This window comes from Ranitomeya variabilis, chromosome 5, assembly GCF_051348905.1.
Source record: "Ranitomeya variabilis isolate aRanVar5 chromosome 5, aRanVar5.hap1, whole genome shotgun sequence".
NCBI lineage: Eukaryota > Metazoa > Chordata > Amphibia > Anura > Dendrobatidae > Ranitomeya > Ranitomeya variabilis.
The window spans coordinates 484,453,910-484,471,975 of NC_135236.1; the positions used below are offsets into that span (position 1 = coordinate 484,453,910).

At 44.0% G+C, this 18,066-nt stretch overlaps 1 protein-coding gene across 4 annotated transcripts in view; it reads left to right on the forward strand.

Moving 5' to 3' along the window:
* Positions 1–18,066, forward strand: part of CDK17 (cyclin dependent kinase 17) — a 226,138-nt gene that overhangs the window by 174,391 nt on the left and 33,681 nt on the right. For all 4 annotated transcript variants that reach the window (XM_077265524.1, XM_077265527.1, XM_077265528.1 and 1 more), the window contains 2 exons: positions 15,221–15,346; positions 17,153–17,209. In XM_077265524.1, the coding sequence (XP_077121639.1) occupies positions 15,221–15,346; positions 17,153–17,209 (183 nt within the window). The remainder of the gene's footprint in view (positions 1–15,220; positions 15,347–17,152; positions 17,210–18,066) is intronic.

The following is an 18,066-nucleotide window of genomic DNA, read 5'->3' on the forward strand; positions in this document are numbered from 1 at the left end:
GGACCAGACCGTGACGCCCATCGGACCGGACCGCCTCTTGGTGAGTATAATCTAACCTCTTTTTCTTCTCTGTCAGGTAACATCGGGGGCTTATCTACAGCATTACAGAATGCTGTAGATAAGCCCCTGATGCCGCTGGCCGCAAGTCATACTCGAATTTTGTGGTGATAGATTCCCTTTAAAGGGAGCCTTCATTAGATTTTTCCAATATAAAAAAGTCACCAACTTTAACTGGTCTATTACTGCAGGCGATCTCCCCCTGCAATATCACAAATATTACCTTGTAGAAGTCTCCCAAACTGTATGCTAATCATCATGGTCCAGTCCAATGTGCATTGGTGGTCTCAAGTCTTCGCCCCCTCTATAGGCAGAATCACAGTCATCCTGCCTCTATTGATATGGATGATACAGCCAATGTCATCCACAGAACCCTGCCCCGTTGATGCACTAGGCTGCGCAGGTGCACTTTGCTGTGACTTGCTAAGGACCACAGGTTGATGAATTACTGGAATAGACCAGTTAAAGGTGAAAGCTTTACTTTTTATTGGAAAAGCCTTCTGATGGGTTCCCTTTTAAGCTTGTGAAATTTCCTGCCAGTCTTTCAAGATTAGTTGCATTTTGCTATATTTTTCAAAATATATTGTGTGTACTAACATAAACATAACCCCTAACCAGTAAGATAAAATTTAACGTTTATTAAATACCGTACTTTAACCCTAGAACGCATACCTGGGGCCTCGCAGGCCTGCCAGGTTACTTGTTTTCTATTTTCTGTAAAAGTACTTTAGTTAGAATTTTGAAAATCTAGGTAATCCTCAGGTATATAGTTGTTAGTAATTTTCAGTTATTCATATATTTTTATGTTACAGACATTTCGGTATAACAACCTTTTTTTGGGACTACCCCATATTCACGCACCTGGGGCCTTTTAGGCCTGTACTAGGTTTACATGTGATACTCAGTCTTTTTGTCTGTATTGTTGCTGGGGAAGAACTTTTATGACTCTGCTATTGCTGGGAAGAGTGTGGATTCTGCATGACAACATAAAAATAAGAAAAAAAAAGAAAAAAAATATTACAATGGATAATTACTTTACTAATTTTGAAATGGCCAACTTTTTGCTTCAAAAGCAACTTACACTTGTTGGTACTATGAGGCCAAACCGCTGCGAAACTCCCCCAATCATGAAGCACAATCCATAACGAACAATCTACGAGAGTGTATTCGGTTTCTGCAATCAAGCAACAATGGTGTCTTATAAAGCCAAGAAAGAAAAATCCGTGATATTACTGAGTACAATGCATCATGATGGAAGTATTGACACCAATGACAGGAAAAAAAAACCTGAAATCATACTGCATTGTAATAAGACAAAAGGAGGTGTCGACAAGATGGACGAAATGATTGGAGAGTATTCGTGCAAAAGGCAGACTAAACGTTGTCCCGTTGCCCTTTTTTCCAATATCCTTGATGTGTCAGCGCTCAATAGCTACATTGTTTATTGTCAAACTAATCCAAAATTCCATGCCAACAGGAAAGACAAGAGACGTCTATTTTTGACAGAACTTTGTTATGAACGTTTGATGCCTACTATGATGGAGAGAAGCAGCATGATATGCTTATCAAGGCAAATTACGGAGGCAATGATCCGATGTGGAATACGCTTTCTGGAACATCCAGAGCAAAGAGAAAAAAAAAGAAAGCGCTGCTATATTTGTCCAGCAAAGAAGGAAAGAAAATCGGAGCGTTTCTGTTCTACTTGCGGACAAAATGTATGCAAGGAACATTCAGCCGAGAAAAAAATATGCGAGAATTGTCGGGGGAATATGTAAAGTTACAAATAAATATTCCTGCACCAAGTTTGCTACAACCAAAAAACGTTTTCATTAAAAAATTGCATATAGAATGCCTATATTTGGCGTGCCCGTTTACTTACTTTTTTGTTGTTTTATGCACATAATTATGTTTTGAAATATACACATCTTAGGCTGTGTTCCCAGTAGCGCTGGGGTTCGCCAGAAGGGGATCCATAATAGATCTGACCTCCTGGTAACTCCAGCTAAGGCTGCCGGAATGGCGAGATTCCGCCAGCCTTAGCTGGGGTCAACAGGAGGTCAGATCCATTACGGATCCCCTCCTGGCAGACCCCAGCGCTAGTTGGAATGCATCCTTACCTTGCAATTGTAAAATAAATTTTGAAAAGTATTTTTATTTGAGTTATTCCGTGTTATTTGCACACAGGCCTAAAAGGCCCCAGGTGCGTGAATATGGGGTAGTCCCAAAAAATGGTTGTTATACCGAAATGCCTATAACATAAAAATATATGAACAACTGGAAATTACTAACAACTATATACCTGAGGAATACCTAGAGTTTCAAAATTCTAACTAAAGTTATTTTACAGAAAATAGAAAACAAGTAACCTGGCAGGCCTGCGAGGCCCCAGGTATGCGTCCGCCAGCCTTAGCTGGGGTCACCAGGAGGTCAGATCCATTACGGAATCCCGTCCTGGCGGACCCCTGCGCTAGTGGGAATGCATCCTTACTTTGCAATAAACTTTGAAAAGTATTTTTATTTGAGTTATTCCATGATAATTGTAAACAGGCCTAAAAGGCCCCAGGTGCGTGAATGTGTAGATTTCTATGGGTATATGGGTATGCGTTCTAGGGTTAAAAACGGGACAGACAACAAATGCAAATACACCACCACACATAAAGTGCCCCCTGCACATACTAAATATATATATATATATATATATATGTGTATCCTGGTCTGTGTGCCTGCTTGCGGAGGTTCCACGGCGGCTCACACTGTTCTCCTGTTGTGCCCTATCAGTAAGTGCCAGCCGTTATACTTTCACAACCAGGAAAGATAGTACCCCATAGTGTAGATTAGGAAAAGCACACACAATATACATGTATATATCTCTTGTCTGTGTCACAGACCAGGAATAGGGAATAAAGTGCTTAGTTTGATAAAGATAAATTTAAATTCAAAGTACCCCTCCACTGCTCCCTACCTATCAGCGGAGGTTGGCACCCTACTTGTCAGCGGTTATGGCGCCCCCGCTCCACGATGGCTAGCCCTAGAGAAACCTGCTGATCTTCAGGTCTATAAGATTTGTCCACCACACTTGGAGCAGTATATTTGCTCTATTTGTTAGACAAGCATATAAGTCATAAATGCAATTGATATTCGGGATAGATCAGAGAGGGGTACTTACCTCAACATAGATGTATAGGAATCTCTACGCGTTTCGCCTGACGGCTTCTCAGGAGTTTAGATGTATAGATATTGCATGGTGGCAATGTAAACCCACTATGCTTTATAACGTGGGCTTTGTGAAACTCCACCCCCAACTTTACCCATCCAAGAATCCAGGGTATACACACAATAACAAATGTCCCATGTCAATAGTCCTGATGACAAGCATAAAATAGATTGCCCATAGCCACAAAAAATGGCGATTGTCATACACTCATCGTGCACTAGTTTCAGCTTCAGAGGCTGCAACAGCGTGCGTTCCAGCATGGAGCGCATCAAAGACTTCTCCCTCATTCTCCCCGCACACTTCCGTGACTCCGATAACGGAAGTGACGATGTGCGAGGAACTGCGCATGCATCGGGTGGTTTTGCATTCCACTCCCAAGTTCAGGAGCTCAGTCTCGCGCACTTCCCTGCGCCATCGAATCTCTCTGCCGAAACGGGGTCATTGTTCCGGTTCCAGAACACGAGCGATTCAGAGGTTTTTATTCAAACCTCTTTGTCGTTCCAAAAAAGGACGCGACTGTGCGCCCTATTTTGGATATAAAGCTCCTAAACAAGTATGTAAAAGTCCGGCACTTCAGGATGGAATCCCTCCGGTCGGTCATCTCCTCAATGGAGAGAGGAGAGTTTCTAGCATCAATAGACATCAAAGATGCTTATCGCCATATCTCAGTCTTCCCACCACATCAAAGGTTCCTGCTTTTTGCCATCCAGGAAGACCATTTTCAATTCAAGGCCTTACCCTTCGGCCTTGCCACCGCGCCCAGGGTATTCACAAAGGTCATGACGGTGGTCATGGCCATTCTTCACTCCTGAGGAGTGGTCGTGTTGCCATACTTAGGGCAGACCTTTGATCAGGAGGTCATCTATCATGCCTGCGATGCATGCGTCCGCATTACCTTGGATACCCTTTCACGCCTGGGCTGGCTGATAAACTTGGACAAGTCCTTCCCCATTCCAGCCCAACGGATCTCCTTCCTAGGCATGATCCTGGACACGTCCAAGGGGCTTGTCCTGCTTCCTCGGTCCAAGGCCCAAGCGCTCCAGCAGGGAACCCGGATGCTTTGTCGTCCCTTTCCTCATTCCATTCGGTTTGCCATGAGGATCCTGGGGAAAATGGTGGCTGCAATGGAAGCGGTTCCCTTTGCACAACTGCATCTCCGCCCCTTACAACAGGCTCTGCTAGACAATTGGGACAGGAGTCCGTTATCCCTCGATCAGCCATGTCCTCTGTCCCGCGGATCAGGCAAGCGCTCAAATGGTGGACTTGGGAATCATCTCTCAGCCAGGGGAGGTCTTGTCTCCCAATTCACTGGCTGATAGTGACTACCGACGCCAGTCTCCTCAGTTGGGGAGCAGTATTTCGCCACCACACTGCTCAGGGGCGTTGGACGATTTGGGAGTCGAGACTTCTGATATACATCTTAGAGATTTGAGCGATCTGGTTTGCCCTGAGACATTTTCATTTCCTCCTTGCGGGTCACCATATTCGCATTCAATCAGACGTCACAGCGGTGGCGTACATAAACCATCAGGGGGAGACCCGCAGCAGGGCGGCGATGCGGAAGGTCTCTCACATTCTCCGTTGGGCCGAGAACAACCACTCCACCATTTCTGCAGTGCACATTCCAGGTGTCGAGAACTGGGCGGCGGATTTTCTCAGCCGTCAGGGTCTCGCCTCGGGGGAGTGGGAACTCCATCCGGAGGTCTTCCAGCAGATTTGCCTTCGCTGGGGGACTCCGGACGTGGATCTGATGGCGTCCAGACTGAACGCAAAAGTTCCCAATTTCATAGCACGTTCTCGGGATCCCCAGGCCATCGGGGTGGATACACTGATATCCCCATGGCATCAGTTCCACTTCCCGTACGCGTTTCCTCTGCTTCCCTTACTACCGAAGGTTATCCGGAAAATCAAGATGGAGGGGGGTTCTTTTGATCCTAGTCACCCCAGATTGGCCACGTTGCGCGTGGTACGCGGAGCTCGTTCAACTCATCTCCGACGTTCCCTGGCGGCTACCAGATCGCCCAGATCTGCTTTGCCAAGGGCCAATCTACCACCAGAGCTCAGGGGCCCTATGTTTAACGGCTTGGCTGTTGAAACCTGGATCCTAACTCAAGCTGGTTTCTCCCAGCAAGTCATTGCCACCATGATAAGCGCTTGCAAGACGTCTTCCTCTTGCATCTATCACCGCACTTGGAAAGCCTTCTTCTCATGGTGCAGGCTCCGTTGACGTCCTCCTCTCATTTTTTTCAATTCCCTCCATTCTGGAATTTCTCTAGCCCGGCTTGGATTCCGGTCTGGCGCTCAGTTCCCTCAAGGGTCAGATCTTGGCCTTATCCGTGTTGTTCCAACGTAAGATTGCTGCTAACTTGCAAGTCAGGACTTTTGTTCAGGGGGTCTCTCACGTAGTACCCCCCTATAAAATGCCGTTAGAGACCTGGGATCTCAATTTGGTCCTGAGTGTTCGTCAGGAGTCCCTTTTTGAACCTCTGCAAGATGTCTCGCTGACTATTCTCTCCTGGAAGGTCACCTTCCTTGTGGCAGTAACCTCTATCAGGCGAGTCTCAGAGTTGGCCGCCCTGTCCTGCCGGGCCCCTTCCTTTCCTTCCACCAGGACAAAGTGGTCCTACGTCCATCTCCGTCTTTTCTTCCCAGGGTGGTTTCATCCTTCCACCTTAATGAAGATATTGTTCTTTCCTCCTTCTGCCTACAGCCAAGACATAGGGTTGAAAAGGCCCTTCACACCTTGGACGTGGTAAGGGCTCTCAGGAGGTACATTTCTAGGACTGCCCCCTTCCGCAAATCGGACTCCCTCTTTGTGCTCCCTGAGGGTCACAGAAAGGGTTTAGCTGCTTCTAAAGCAACGATAGCCAGATGGATCCGATCTGCTATTCAAGAATCTTAAAGGGTCAGGGGCAGACCTATCCCGGCGGGGATTAGGGCACACACAAATCGGTCGGTGGGTGCTTCCTGGGCCATTCGGCGCCAGGCGTCCGCAGAGCAGGTCTGCAAGGCCTTTCTCAAAGCACTACAATGTCCACACTCAATCTTCTGCGGATGCAGCCCTTGGCAGACGTATTCTGCAAGCAGCTTGTTGCGCACTTATAGTCAGTTGGTACACGGAGTTATTTAGTTATATTGTTCTCCACCCAGGGACTGCTTTGGGACGTCCCATGGTTCTGTGTCCCCCAATGTGGCGAAGGAGAAATAGGGATTTTTGTGTAGTCACCGTGAAATCCTTTTCTCCAAGCCACTCATTGGGGGACACAGCACCCACCCTGTTAGCCTTATGGCCCGTTTTTCTTTTTTATGGTTTTTGGCCTACTCTGACATGTTATACTCTAATATTATGTTATATGTTTGTTAATGATCTCCTTCTGCTTTTACACTGAACTGGGTCTCTGGAAGCCAGCATGAGGGTGTACACTGTAGGGGAGGAGCTAACTTTTTTGCCTCATCTTAGTGTCAGCCTCCTAGCGACAGCAGCATAACACCCATGGTTCTGTGTCGCCCAATGAGTGGCTCGGAGAAAAGGATTTTACGGTGAGTACACAAAAATCCCTATTTTGTGGAGAAGGTTTAAAGTGGATATGTCACCATATTTCACAATACAGCCTATTTAAATTACTGAATATATCTTACACCTGATGAGGCCAATGTGCTTACTTTGAAAATTCATGTTGCAATTACTGTACAGTGTATTATAATCCACTTTTTAGGAGTCCAACTTAAGGCCGGCGTCACACTGGCGAGTTTTACGGACGTATGAGCGCAGAAAATACACCCGTAAAATACGCATAACACACGGCCCAATGATTCGCTGTGTCCCAGCTCCTATCAGCCGTATTTTACTGATCCGTATTATACGGTCTTGTACGGCCGTACAAAATCGCAGCATGCTGCGTTTGTCACCGTATTGCGCAAAAAAATCGCCAATGAAAGTCTATGGGGGAGAGAAAAATACGGATTACACACGGCCAGCAGTGTGACTTGCGAGAAATACGCAGCAGTGTTCTATAAAAAAGCCGGCAATTGAATTACTGGCTTTTCTGCTATATCGCGCTGAAGTAAATATATATATATATCTAATATATAAAGCTGAATGTGTGTGTGTGTGTGTATGTATGTATGTATGTCCGGGATTGGCATCTGAACCGTAGCAGCTACAGCCACAAAATTTTGCACAGTCACACGTCTGGACCCCGAGAGCGTCATAGGCTATGTTGTGAGGTGAAATTTTAACCCCGCGCTTTCCAATTCACCAAACAATTTTGCCCCTATCTACATAATGGGGAAAAAGTGAAAGGAAAAGTGTTGGAGGCGTCGCAGCTACAGGCACAAAATTTTGCACAGTCACACGTCTGGACCCTGAGAGCGTCAAAGCTATATTGTGAGGTGAAATTTTAACCCCGCGCTTTCCAAGTCACCAAACAATTTTGCCCCTATCTACATAATGGGGAAAAAATGAAAGGAAAAGTGTTGGAGGCAAATTAACAGCTGCCAGATGTGAACAAGGGGGACTTAAAGAATGACAGCGATGGCACCAAAGAGTATATACTGTACAGTTGCTAAGGTGGGGCCCCAACATGGGATAATCACACCACCACGGGGATATGAACACACACACAAAATGCGCCACACACTACCACGTGCTCGAACACATATACCACCCTCAGTGCACATTTCACCACACATACACCAACCTCGCCACATAAAAGTAGAAACACAAAAGTCGCCGCTCAAAACTCGCCACGCGCAAAACTCTCCACATGCAAAACTCGCCACACGTGCAAAACTCGCCACACGCAAAACTTGCACACGCAGAAAAATTGCCACACGCAGAAAAATTGCCACATGCACAAAAGTTGCAACACATGCAAAAGTTGCCTCACACAAAACTTGCACATACTCAAAAGGCACCACACATAAAACTCGCCACGCGCAAAACTCGCCATGCGCAAAACTTGCTGCACACAACTTGCTACACTAACCTGTCACATGCAACTCGACACACAAAAAGTTGCTACACCCATGTCGCCACACAAAACTCATCTCACAAAAGTCCCTACATGCATGTCGCCACACGCAACTCAACACACACAACTTGACACACGAAACTCGCCCTAAAACACACACAAGTCTGGTATCCTTCAAAAATAAAAATCTGATTAATAAGCAGACAAACTACAAGAGCAACAAATGTACCATATAGGAATCCGGCAGCTGTCAGTCACATGACCAGTCTATTATGTGTATGTGTGAGCTAATATATACTGCCAGGGGGTGGGCTTACTGTTGGCTGGGGATTTATCAGGCTGCCATTTTAGCTTACAAATACTGAGGTAAAAATACTGACCAAATAACGTGTGAACGAGGGCTAATACAGGAGGAGATGGCATACAGCTATATACTATATACAGGAGATGACACACAGGTATATACTATTTACAGGGGAGATGACACACAGGTATATACTATATACAGGAGGAGATGACACACAGATATATACTATATACAGGAGAGATGACACACAGGTATATACTATATAGAGGAGGAGATGACATACAGGTACATACTACATACAGGAGGAGATGACATACAGGTATATACTATATACAGGAGGAGATGACACACAGGTATATACTATATACAGGAGCAGATTACCTACAGGTATATAGTATATACAGGAGGAGATGACACAGGTATATGCTATGTATAGGAGGAGATGACATACAGGTATATACTATATACAGGAGATGACACACAGATATATACTATATATAGGTGAGATGACACACAGGTATATACTATATACAGGAGATTACATACAGGTATATCTAATATATAAAGCTGAATGTGTGTATGTATGTATGTGTGTATGTCCGGGATTGGCATCTGTACCGTCGCAGCTACAGCCACAAAATTTTGCACAGTCACACGTCTGGACCCCGAGAGCGTCATAGGCTATGTTGTGAGGTGAAATTTTAACCCCGCGCGTTCCAATTCACCAAACAATTTTGCTCCTATCTACATAATGGGGAAAAAGTGAAGGGAAAAGTGTTGGAGGAAAATTGACAGCTGCCAGATGTGAACAATGAGGACTTAAAGAATGAGAGCGATGGCGACAAAGAGTATATACCGTACAGTTGCTAAGGTGGGGCCCCGACATGGGATACTCACCACACACGGGGATATGAACACAAACACAAAATGCGCCACACACTACCACGTGCTTGAACACATATACCACCCTCAGCACACATTTCACCACACACACACACCAACCTCGCCACATAAAAGTCGAAACACAAAAGTCACCACTCAAAACTCGCTACATGCAAAACTCGCCATATGCAAAACTAGGCTCACGCAAAACTCGCCACACGTGCAAAACTCACCTCATGGAAAACTCACCTCATGCAAAACTTGCACACACAGAAAAATTGCCACATGTACAAAAGTTGCACCACATGCAAAAGTTGCCTCACACAAAACTTGCACATACTCAAAATGCACCACACATAAAACTCGCCACGCGCAAAACTCGCCATGCACAAATCTTGCTGCACACAACTTGCTACACTAACCTGTCACATGCAACTCAACACACAAAATGTTGCTACACGCATGTCGCCACACAAAACTCATCTCACAAAAGTCGCTACATGCATGTCGCCACACGCAACTCAACACACACAACTTGACACATAAAACTCGCCCTAAAACACACACAAGTCTGGTATTGTCCTTCAAAAATAAAAATCTGATTAATAAGCAAACTACAAGAGCAACAAATGTACCATATAGGAAATACGGCAGCTGTCAGTCACATGACCTGTCTATTATGTGTATGTGTGAGCTAATATATACTGCCAGGGGGGAGGGCTTCCTGTTGGCTGGGGATTTATCAGGCTGCCAATAGCAACCAATCACAGCTCAGCTTCTATTTTGCTACAGTTAATTAACCTGAGCTCTGATTGGTTAATATAGGCAACAAAGACATTCTCAGTATAACAAAGCTAATATATGTTGTGAAATGCTTCTATTAGCTTAGTTTTTGCCTTTTAATAATTACATTTCTATCTATTTGTTTTGTGGTTTTTGTGTGCAGAATAAATTTTTGTTAACACATTCTATTTTGCTAACAGCAGTCATTAACCCGGGCGAAGCCGGGTAGTACAGCTAGTATATATATATATATATGTTTTAACGAACATTTGAGGCCAAAAATCCATTAGATGTTGGTTTTGCAAGCCTGCGAGAAAATTTCGCAGTACGGATGCCATACGGATGACATGCGCAAAATACGCTGCCACACTCTGCCTACGGATGACATACGGATCACTATTTTGGGAACATTTCTGCGTATTACGGCTGTAAAAAACGGACCGTATTTACATACGCTGAGTGTGACGCCGGCCTAAGAGTGAGAGAGTTTGAGTCCCACATGTGTTTAGTCTCCACTCACTCAGCCTGACTGATACTGTAGCTTGTAGTGAGGAGTGTGAGATTACAGCAGGGAGGAGGACACTCAGGAGTGGCTAATCAACTATATGGGTGGAGGCTCAGGTACATTTTCATAAAAGTTTATACAGCTGTTCTGACATCGATGTTCAAAGTAAATACAACCTCCTCATCGGGACTCAGAAATCTTTCTAGTAATGTCTGCAATTTGTATTGTGAAATCTGGTTATAGAGCTGCTTTAAAAAGAGATTTTGCAGCTGGGTAATTTCTGTGTGTGGCTTGAACTCTCTAGTTGTTGCTGCTATTCTTTTGATGCATAATATGTTACGTCCTTTCCTTAAGTGAACTGCATTCAGTTCAGTCTATGCGGTCTCTGCCATTAGAACAGTGATCATATCTGTCATGGTCATCAGGGAGTCATTCATCCTTGAAGCTGGCAGCAGAGTCTGCCCGCAGCACAGATACATTTGAGCCTGCTGATATGAAATGATCGTGTACGGATCTGTTCTTGAGTGTACATCAGTACTACTTAGCCTGTTGGGCAGTACATGAATTATTAAACTGACGTTCCCAACCCTGATCGAGCCATGGGTTCCCTGATGTTGAGCAGCCAAACATGAAAACTGACCTTAGAAATTATCTCTTATCTGCACATTTATGGAACGTGTAAGAAGATGGCTCTCGTAGATGCTACTGGGTGAGTTTTTTTTTTTTCTTTAAAACAAACTTGAGTCTTTTTATGTGAACACAAATTTAATACTGAAACTTTTAACTTGAAAAGACCCCCTTAAAAGGCAGCCAATCATGAGATTCATGCTGCCCGAACCATGCAGCCATATGTTTTATTCTGCGGTCTTAGAGGCTGGTCCTGGCTGCTTCTCCTCACCCCTCAGTGTTAGGGTGCAGTCCAACGGCCATATAAATCGGATCGAGATTGGAGCTTCTTCATGTATTTCTATGCAGCTGTCACGCTCGAGTCGGCCGCTGGCCAATCAGTGCACTGCATTCTGATCTTAGTCTGATTTATACCATCTGACTGCACCCATAGAATTGCAGGTCTTTCCATATACTGTACACACATACACTTGTCAGTCATGGGGAGCAGTATTGGGATAAAAGTACCCAGGGACTAGTCATCCAAAAAGCATAATCCACGCTTGTCATTTGAATGTATGTTTTCTCCAAAGTCCCGCAACGTTCATGAAACGTCCATGTCTATAATAACCCAGCCGGTGTCTCATTTATGCTGCCCAGAGTATGGTAATTTCCTGCCCTGTTTTATTAAGTACTTGATATGGGAGTTTGCACTTAATCACATCGTTTTATAAATTGCTTTTTCTTTCATGCACTTGACTTACCGTATTTTTCAGCAGAATGCATACTGCTTTTATATGTTGTTGACTAAAAGTCCCACTGGATGATATGTGCCATGTTCTTTGAGAACACCGAAAAATTCGGTGCATGGATTTTTTTGGTTTATTGTGTACGTTATTGATTGAAATCACAAAAGCAAGCAATCTATTCGGTCAGACATTCATCCATTTCAAATAGCGTTTTTTTGGATGGAGAAGACAAACTGTTGTAATAGTGTTACTAGCTAAATGGTTGGAAGCCTGAGGCTATGTGCACACGTTGCGGATTAGGCTTAGGAATTTCTGGTGCGAATTCAGCACCTCTTGGCAGAAAACGCAGGTGCAGATTTGACGCGTTTTTTGTGCAGATTTTGTGCTTATTTTTTGCGGATTTACTGCATTTTTTTACACCTGCGGATTTCTATAATGGAATGGGTACAAAAACGCTGCAGATAAACAAAAAGAAGTGACATGCTACTTTTAATCCGCAGCGTTTCCGCACGGAGTTTTCCGCACCATTAGCACAGCATTTTTTTTTTTTTACACCATTGATTTACATTGTACTGTAAATCACTTGAGGGTCTGCAGCGTTTCTGCACAGCTAAAAACGCTGCGGATCCGCAGGAAATCCACAACGTGTGCACATACCCTTAGACTGGTAGTAAATGTAGCGATGAACACCAGTGCATAGGAAACATTTGTGTCATCTCCAGCTGACTGCAACCTTTAGGGAACGCTCCAGGTTTTATAGTTCTGCCCCCGGGATTTATCCTATGCTAAGTGAACGAAAAACTGGAAACTTCTTTTTTGTTTATCAATGTGATATCCCTTATAGCAGACTTTGACAAGAAACAGAACAGTGGTTGAATGTTTCTTGGCTAAATGTACCAGAATTCTGGCAAGCTTTAGGCCACACTTGTTTGACACTTTTAGACCAATGATTTCCCAGATGTGCTTGATGGGAGACAAGTCCAGAGACACTGCAGACCAAGGTAGCACTTTTAGACCACACAGACTGACCAGTAGCAGAAGCAACATGCGGTCTTATGCGGTCTGGACATCACACAGGAGGGCATAATCATGACATTTGACAATGAGCCAAATGTCAAGCTACAGGTGTACCATTGACTTCACGCCATCTCTGTCAAAGGCTATAATGCTGTAGAGCAAGACAGCCATGGAGGTCTATTCCCTTCCGTAATGAGACTCTTTTGTCTTGGATGTAGTGAAATTAAGATCACATTGACAACACTATGAATAGGTCTTCACAAAGCATGTCCCATCGTCCCACTCACAGGATTTTGCTGTGGGGTGGTTTCATTCCAGGTACAATTGTGAAGATCTGAGGTTGTGGGTTGTAATTATCACCTAGGCAGGTTAACAATGAAACTATTTTTATTCCTTACGTCCACTGTCTTACAGCAACTCCGGGTAGATGGCCATACTGCAATGCCCTAGTCCACGAGATCCCATCCCAGAACCAGTAATTTCCATTGCCCCATACCAGGCAATACCCACGGTCTCCCAACATTTCGTCGGCGCACAGCTTTTGTATATCCCTCCAGTATAGTCTGCAATCACAGCCTGTTCTCCTCCAGATGACAGATACCATGACCGTAGCGCATGCATCCAGCTCCAGCCAGCAGCAATATATAGTGCAGTACCAACCGGGGTTCTCTAGACGTCTTTCTGAGTTCAGTGATGGGCAGTGGAGCAGATCTGTATTTTATCTGCTGTAGCCATGGTCCCTTGGGCTGATCCTGTAGAGTCTCTCTGTAGATACAGGAAGCACCCCTTTTATATTCGACAACCCTCATTCAGGGCTTTCTCCCACAGGATTGGGGTAAGGTGGAGGAAGTAATCCCTCTTTGTTCGATTGTTCAATTAACCTGAATTTTTGTCCTTCATGGAGTGTAGACTAGTAAACCGCAGGGAGTTGATACAATACCTAATTAGCAGGCATTCCACAGATTAACATACAAGAGTCAACGACCAAGTTCATATGAACAATTGCTCATGTCCTGTGACCTGCTGAACAATCCAGCCCCCAGAATTAAGAATAAATGCTGTTGTCACAACTTACATTTGGACATTACATTAATCTTGCCGTGGAACCAGTGGTAAGGCCATTTTTCAACATAATGCCAGATGACAAAATGCTCATGCCACTTTAAGCAATATGTGTGGTACCATGCCCTCCAGCATCACCGAACTTCTCTCTTTGATCACATCTGGGATCTCATTGGATGGCATTTGCAGATGGATCTGCCAGCAGTAGATCATGATGATTTTCATACCCAGGTGCATTCCACTTGGAAGATCTTTCCTCAGACAACCATTAATAATCAAATTGATAGCATGCCAAGGCGTGAAAGTGCATGTATTTCCTGAATAAATTAAGATGTTTGGAAAATTTTCTATTTCTTACACATTTATAGATCATTAACATGTCTGTCAATCCTGTGATTTATATAATTTTACAACTTTTCATTCTTGGTGTTACAATGTCATTATTAAGGAGTGTATTAGAAACATTGCATTCATATTACAGAAAAAAATATACTTATAGCAAACATCTATGAAGTCTTAGTGGCAGCACATAGTGGGACGTAAAATAGGTTAAGATCTCTGTAGCAGTATAGTCCTTTAATTCCTGTGCACATAAGTGGTCACATATTGTAGTCATACTCCATAATTTGAATTATGGTAAGAGAACATGATCACAACAAAGTGAATAAACCTTCCAAACTGTGTAACCTCCATGAACGAGCTCCTTGTTGGTAAAACCTGCTTGATGTGTATAATTTTGTGTCCTTGAGTGTTTGTAGATATATTTGGTATATCCCATTATAACCAGGTTAAATTGTTTTCTGCCTTCCTGGGTACAGCGACTTCTGCCATATTGTGCCTTTTTCTCATTATGATCTTGTACGGCAAGAGAGTATGATGATGTGTTATATTCTACAAACTGCATGTTTAAGAAAATGCCAATTTAATAGATTTTCAAATTCGAGTATAATATATGTGTTACAGATTTAGCATCTTTAGAGCGTATAGAGATCTAGACAACACTAGACTGACCCATATCCGTGTGTACATTTTATAGCTTATGACTTTTTTCTCCTTTTCTGTTAGGACTTAAATAAGCGTCTCTCACTTCCTGCGGACATCAGGATACCTGACGGATATTTAGAGAAACTGCAGATTAATAGCCCACAGTTTGATCAACCAATGAGCAGACGATCACGAAGAGCTTCACTGGTAATGTGGCAATGCCTCACAGCACTGTCTACTTAAATTGCAAATATCTAATGATGTACGCTTGGCCCTTTTCACAGAAAAAGGGTCCAGTGCTTCACGCTAAAGCCTTTTGAGTATAGTAAAAAAAGCATAAAGCCATCCCATCACAACAAGGTGTACCCAGTCGGGATGGTCCCTAGCCTGTCTCTAGTATTCAAAGCTACCATAGTGATATGGTTTTTCCTGAAGAAGAAGTAACGTTGTACTTCGAAATGTGTTGAAATAAACTATCATCTTACTTTTACTACACTGGAATATATGTCTCAATCTTGTCCGCAGCGCGGAGATTATCCACTAGCTCCTTTGACCTTCTGAAAGCTAACATTGTGCCGGCAGAGCAGCACTGGGCCCCGACTGTTCAGCCACCTGTCCATGGGGAGCTATATAAATAAATGCCTAGCTCAGAAAATGGGACCATGCTCCTGTTTGTACAAAGTACAAGGTATTGCAGAAAAACCCAAGAAATGAGTCAGATAATAAGTTAGTGTATGTCCAATGCATAAGAACATGTTCACACTGTGCCCATTTCACAGAGCGGCTTATGCACATTGAAGTTGGTTGACAAGGTAAGGTTTTAATACTAGAGACAGGCCAGGACTGTCCCAGTTTGGTACACCTCATCCTGGTGGTATAGCTTTTATGGAGTTTTTACCGAAATAGCGTTAACTAAGTACCCGATGTTATTTACATGTACTATTTATTTACTTACTATAGGTACATACTCAATTTGTTTGTTTTTTCTTTTGGCTTTAATTTTTAATTTGTTAAATTAAAGGGAACCTGTCACCCCCTCCAGCCGTTAGAAACTAAAAGAGCCACCTTGTGCAGCAGTAATGCTGCATTCTGACAAGGTGGCTCTTTTAGTTATTGGTGCAGTCAAAGCAGAAATAAAGCGTCTTATAATTTCGCAAAAATACCTGTCTTTAGTCCTGGAGGCAGGTCTTAACCCCCCTGCTGCACACGCCACACTCAAGACTTCTTCGGCGCCGGGCGCCGCCCCCTCCGCGCTGTTTTCAAATCAAATCCGGCGCCTGCGCTGTTTTGTTCTGCCTGGGGCAGGCGCAGTGAGCACTGCCCGTCTGACCTCAGATGCAGTCTCGCAGACTGGGCCTGTGCGGCCACCCAGCTTGTGAATCCCAGCCCCGCAGTGTGTTATGCATTATGCACAGTGCGGGGCTGGGATTCCTGGGCATGCGCACTGCGTGTCAGCCACTCACCCAGGTCCCCCGTCTTACAGCGTGTGTATCTTCAGCTGATCGATCATCCTTGCAATCGCCGGGAACGAACCTTGCAACCTCACACAGGCGCAGTCTGCAAGACTGCATCTGAGGTCAGACGGGCAGCGTTCACTGCGCCTGCCCCAGGCAGAACAGAACAGCGCAGGCCCCGGATTTGATTTGAAAACAGCGCGGAGGGGGTGGCGCCCGGCGCCGAAGAAGCCTTGAGTGACGGCAGTGTGGCGTGTGCAGCAGGGGGGGTTAAGACCTGCCTCCAGGACTAATGACAGGTATTTTTGCGAAATTATAAAACGGATTATTTCTGCTTTGACTGCACCAATAACTAAAAGAGCCACCTTGTCAGAATGCAGCATTACTGCTGCACAAGGTGGCTCTTCTAGTTCCTAACGGCTTAGTGTGACAGGTTCCCTTTAACAAACACAAAAACAAAATTTACATTAATTGTTAATACTCCTTTGTTTCCTGAACGATTTGTAATTACAGTACCATCCTAGTATAACATTTTTTTCTTTATACATTGTGATCACAGTCTGAAATTGGCTTTGGGAAGATGGAAACGTACGTCAAATTGGAGAAGCTCGGAGAGGTTCGTAAATATCTCATAATGATATAATCTAGATGTGATATACCAAGCTTATAAACCAGCTACTACATTGTTATAAATTATTTATTTTCTCTTATGGATAATGAATTGGATAATGATGATTCACTTCTATCAAGAGAAGCCAAACGTGTCTAATTGGCTTGTGACCCCACATATCCAAATATGCGCACGTTGCACAATTCGGCAGTCTGCGGTCACAGTGGCTGCAGACTTTCGTCCTAAGCCTGGGCCACTCCTTTTAAAATTTACAGGGGGCAAGGATGGTTTCAAATAATCACAATCTGGTATCTCCATATATATGTATCATAGGTATATAGCACTCCGGTGAGGAAGATTGGACACTCAAGAAGGGTTCCACTCCATTGGAATAAAATGGAGCATGCCAAGTATTTACAATCTGGTATACTCGCCTTCCTTAAACACTTGCATCCAGTGCAGTAATGACATTCCGTTCTTTGGTCACCTGACCATGGAGGCCTGTGATTGACTACAGCTGTCAGGTGACTAGAACCTTACCTCATGTACCAGTATAGATTAAAATGCCTCAGCCCTAGGTCTGAGTATATATGATATACGGCCACCTGACCCGACCTAAGGCTGAGGCATTTCATTTTACACTGGTACATGGCAATAAACTGTCATGGCAGGAGAAAGATTCTTTCCGCCAATGCATTCCACTATCAAATTATAAATGCCTAATCTGAAGATATGGTTACAAACTCTGGTATGAGAAGTAGGGTGTATAGACAATCCGCCTCAGGTTGTAAAAGTTAACCTGTATTTATCAATAGCCTGGATTGCTAAATGAAAGCAGAGATTATGGTGGCAACCTGGGACAA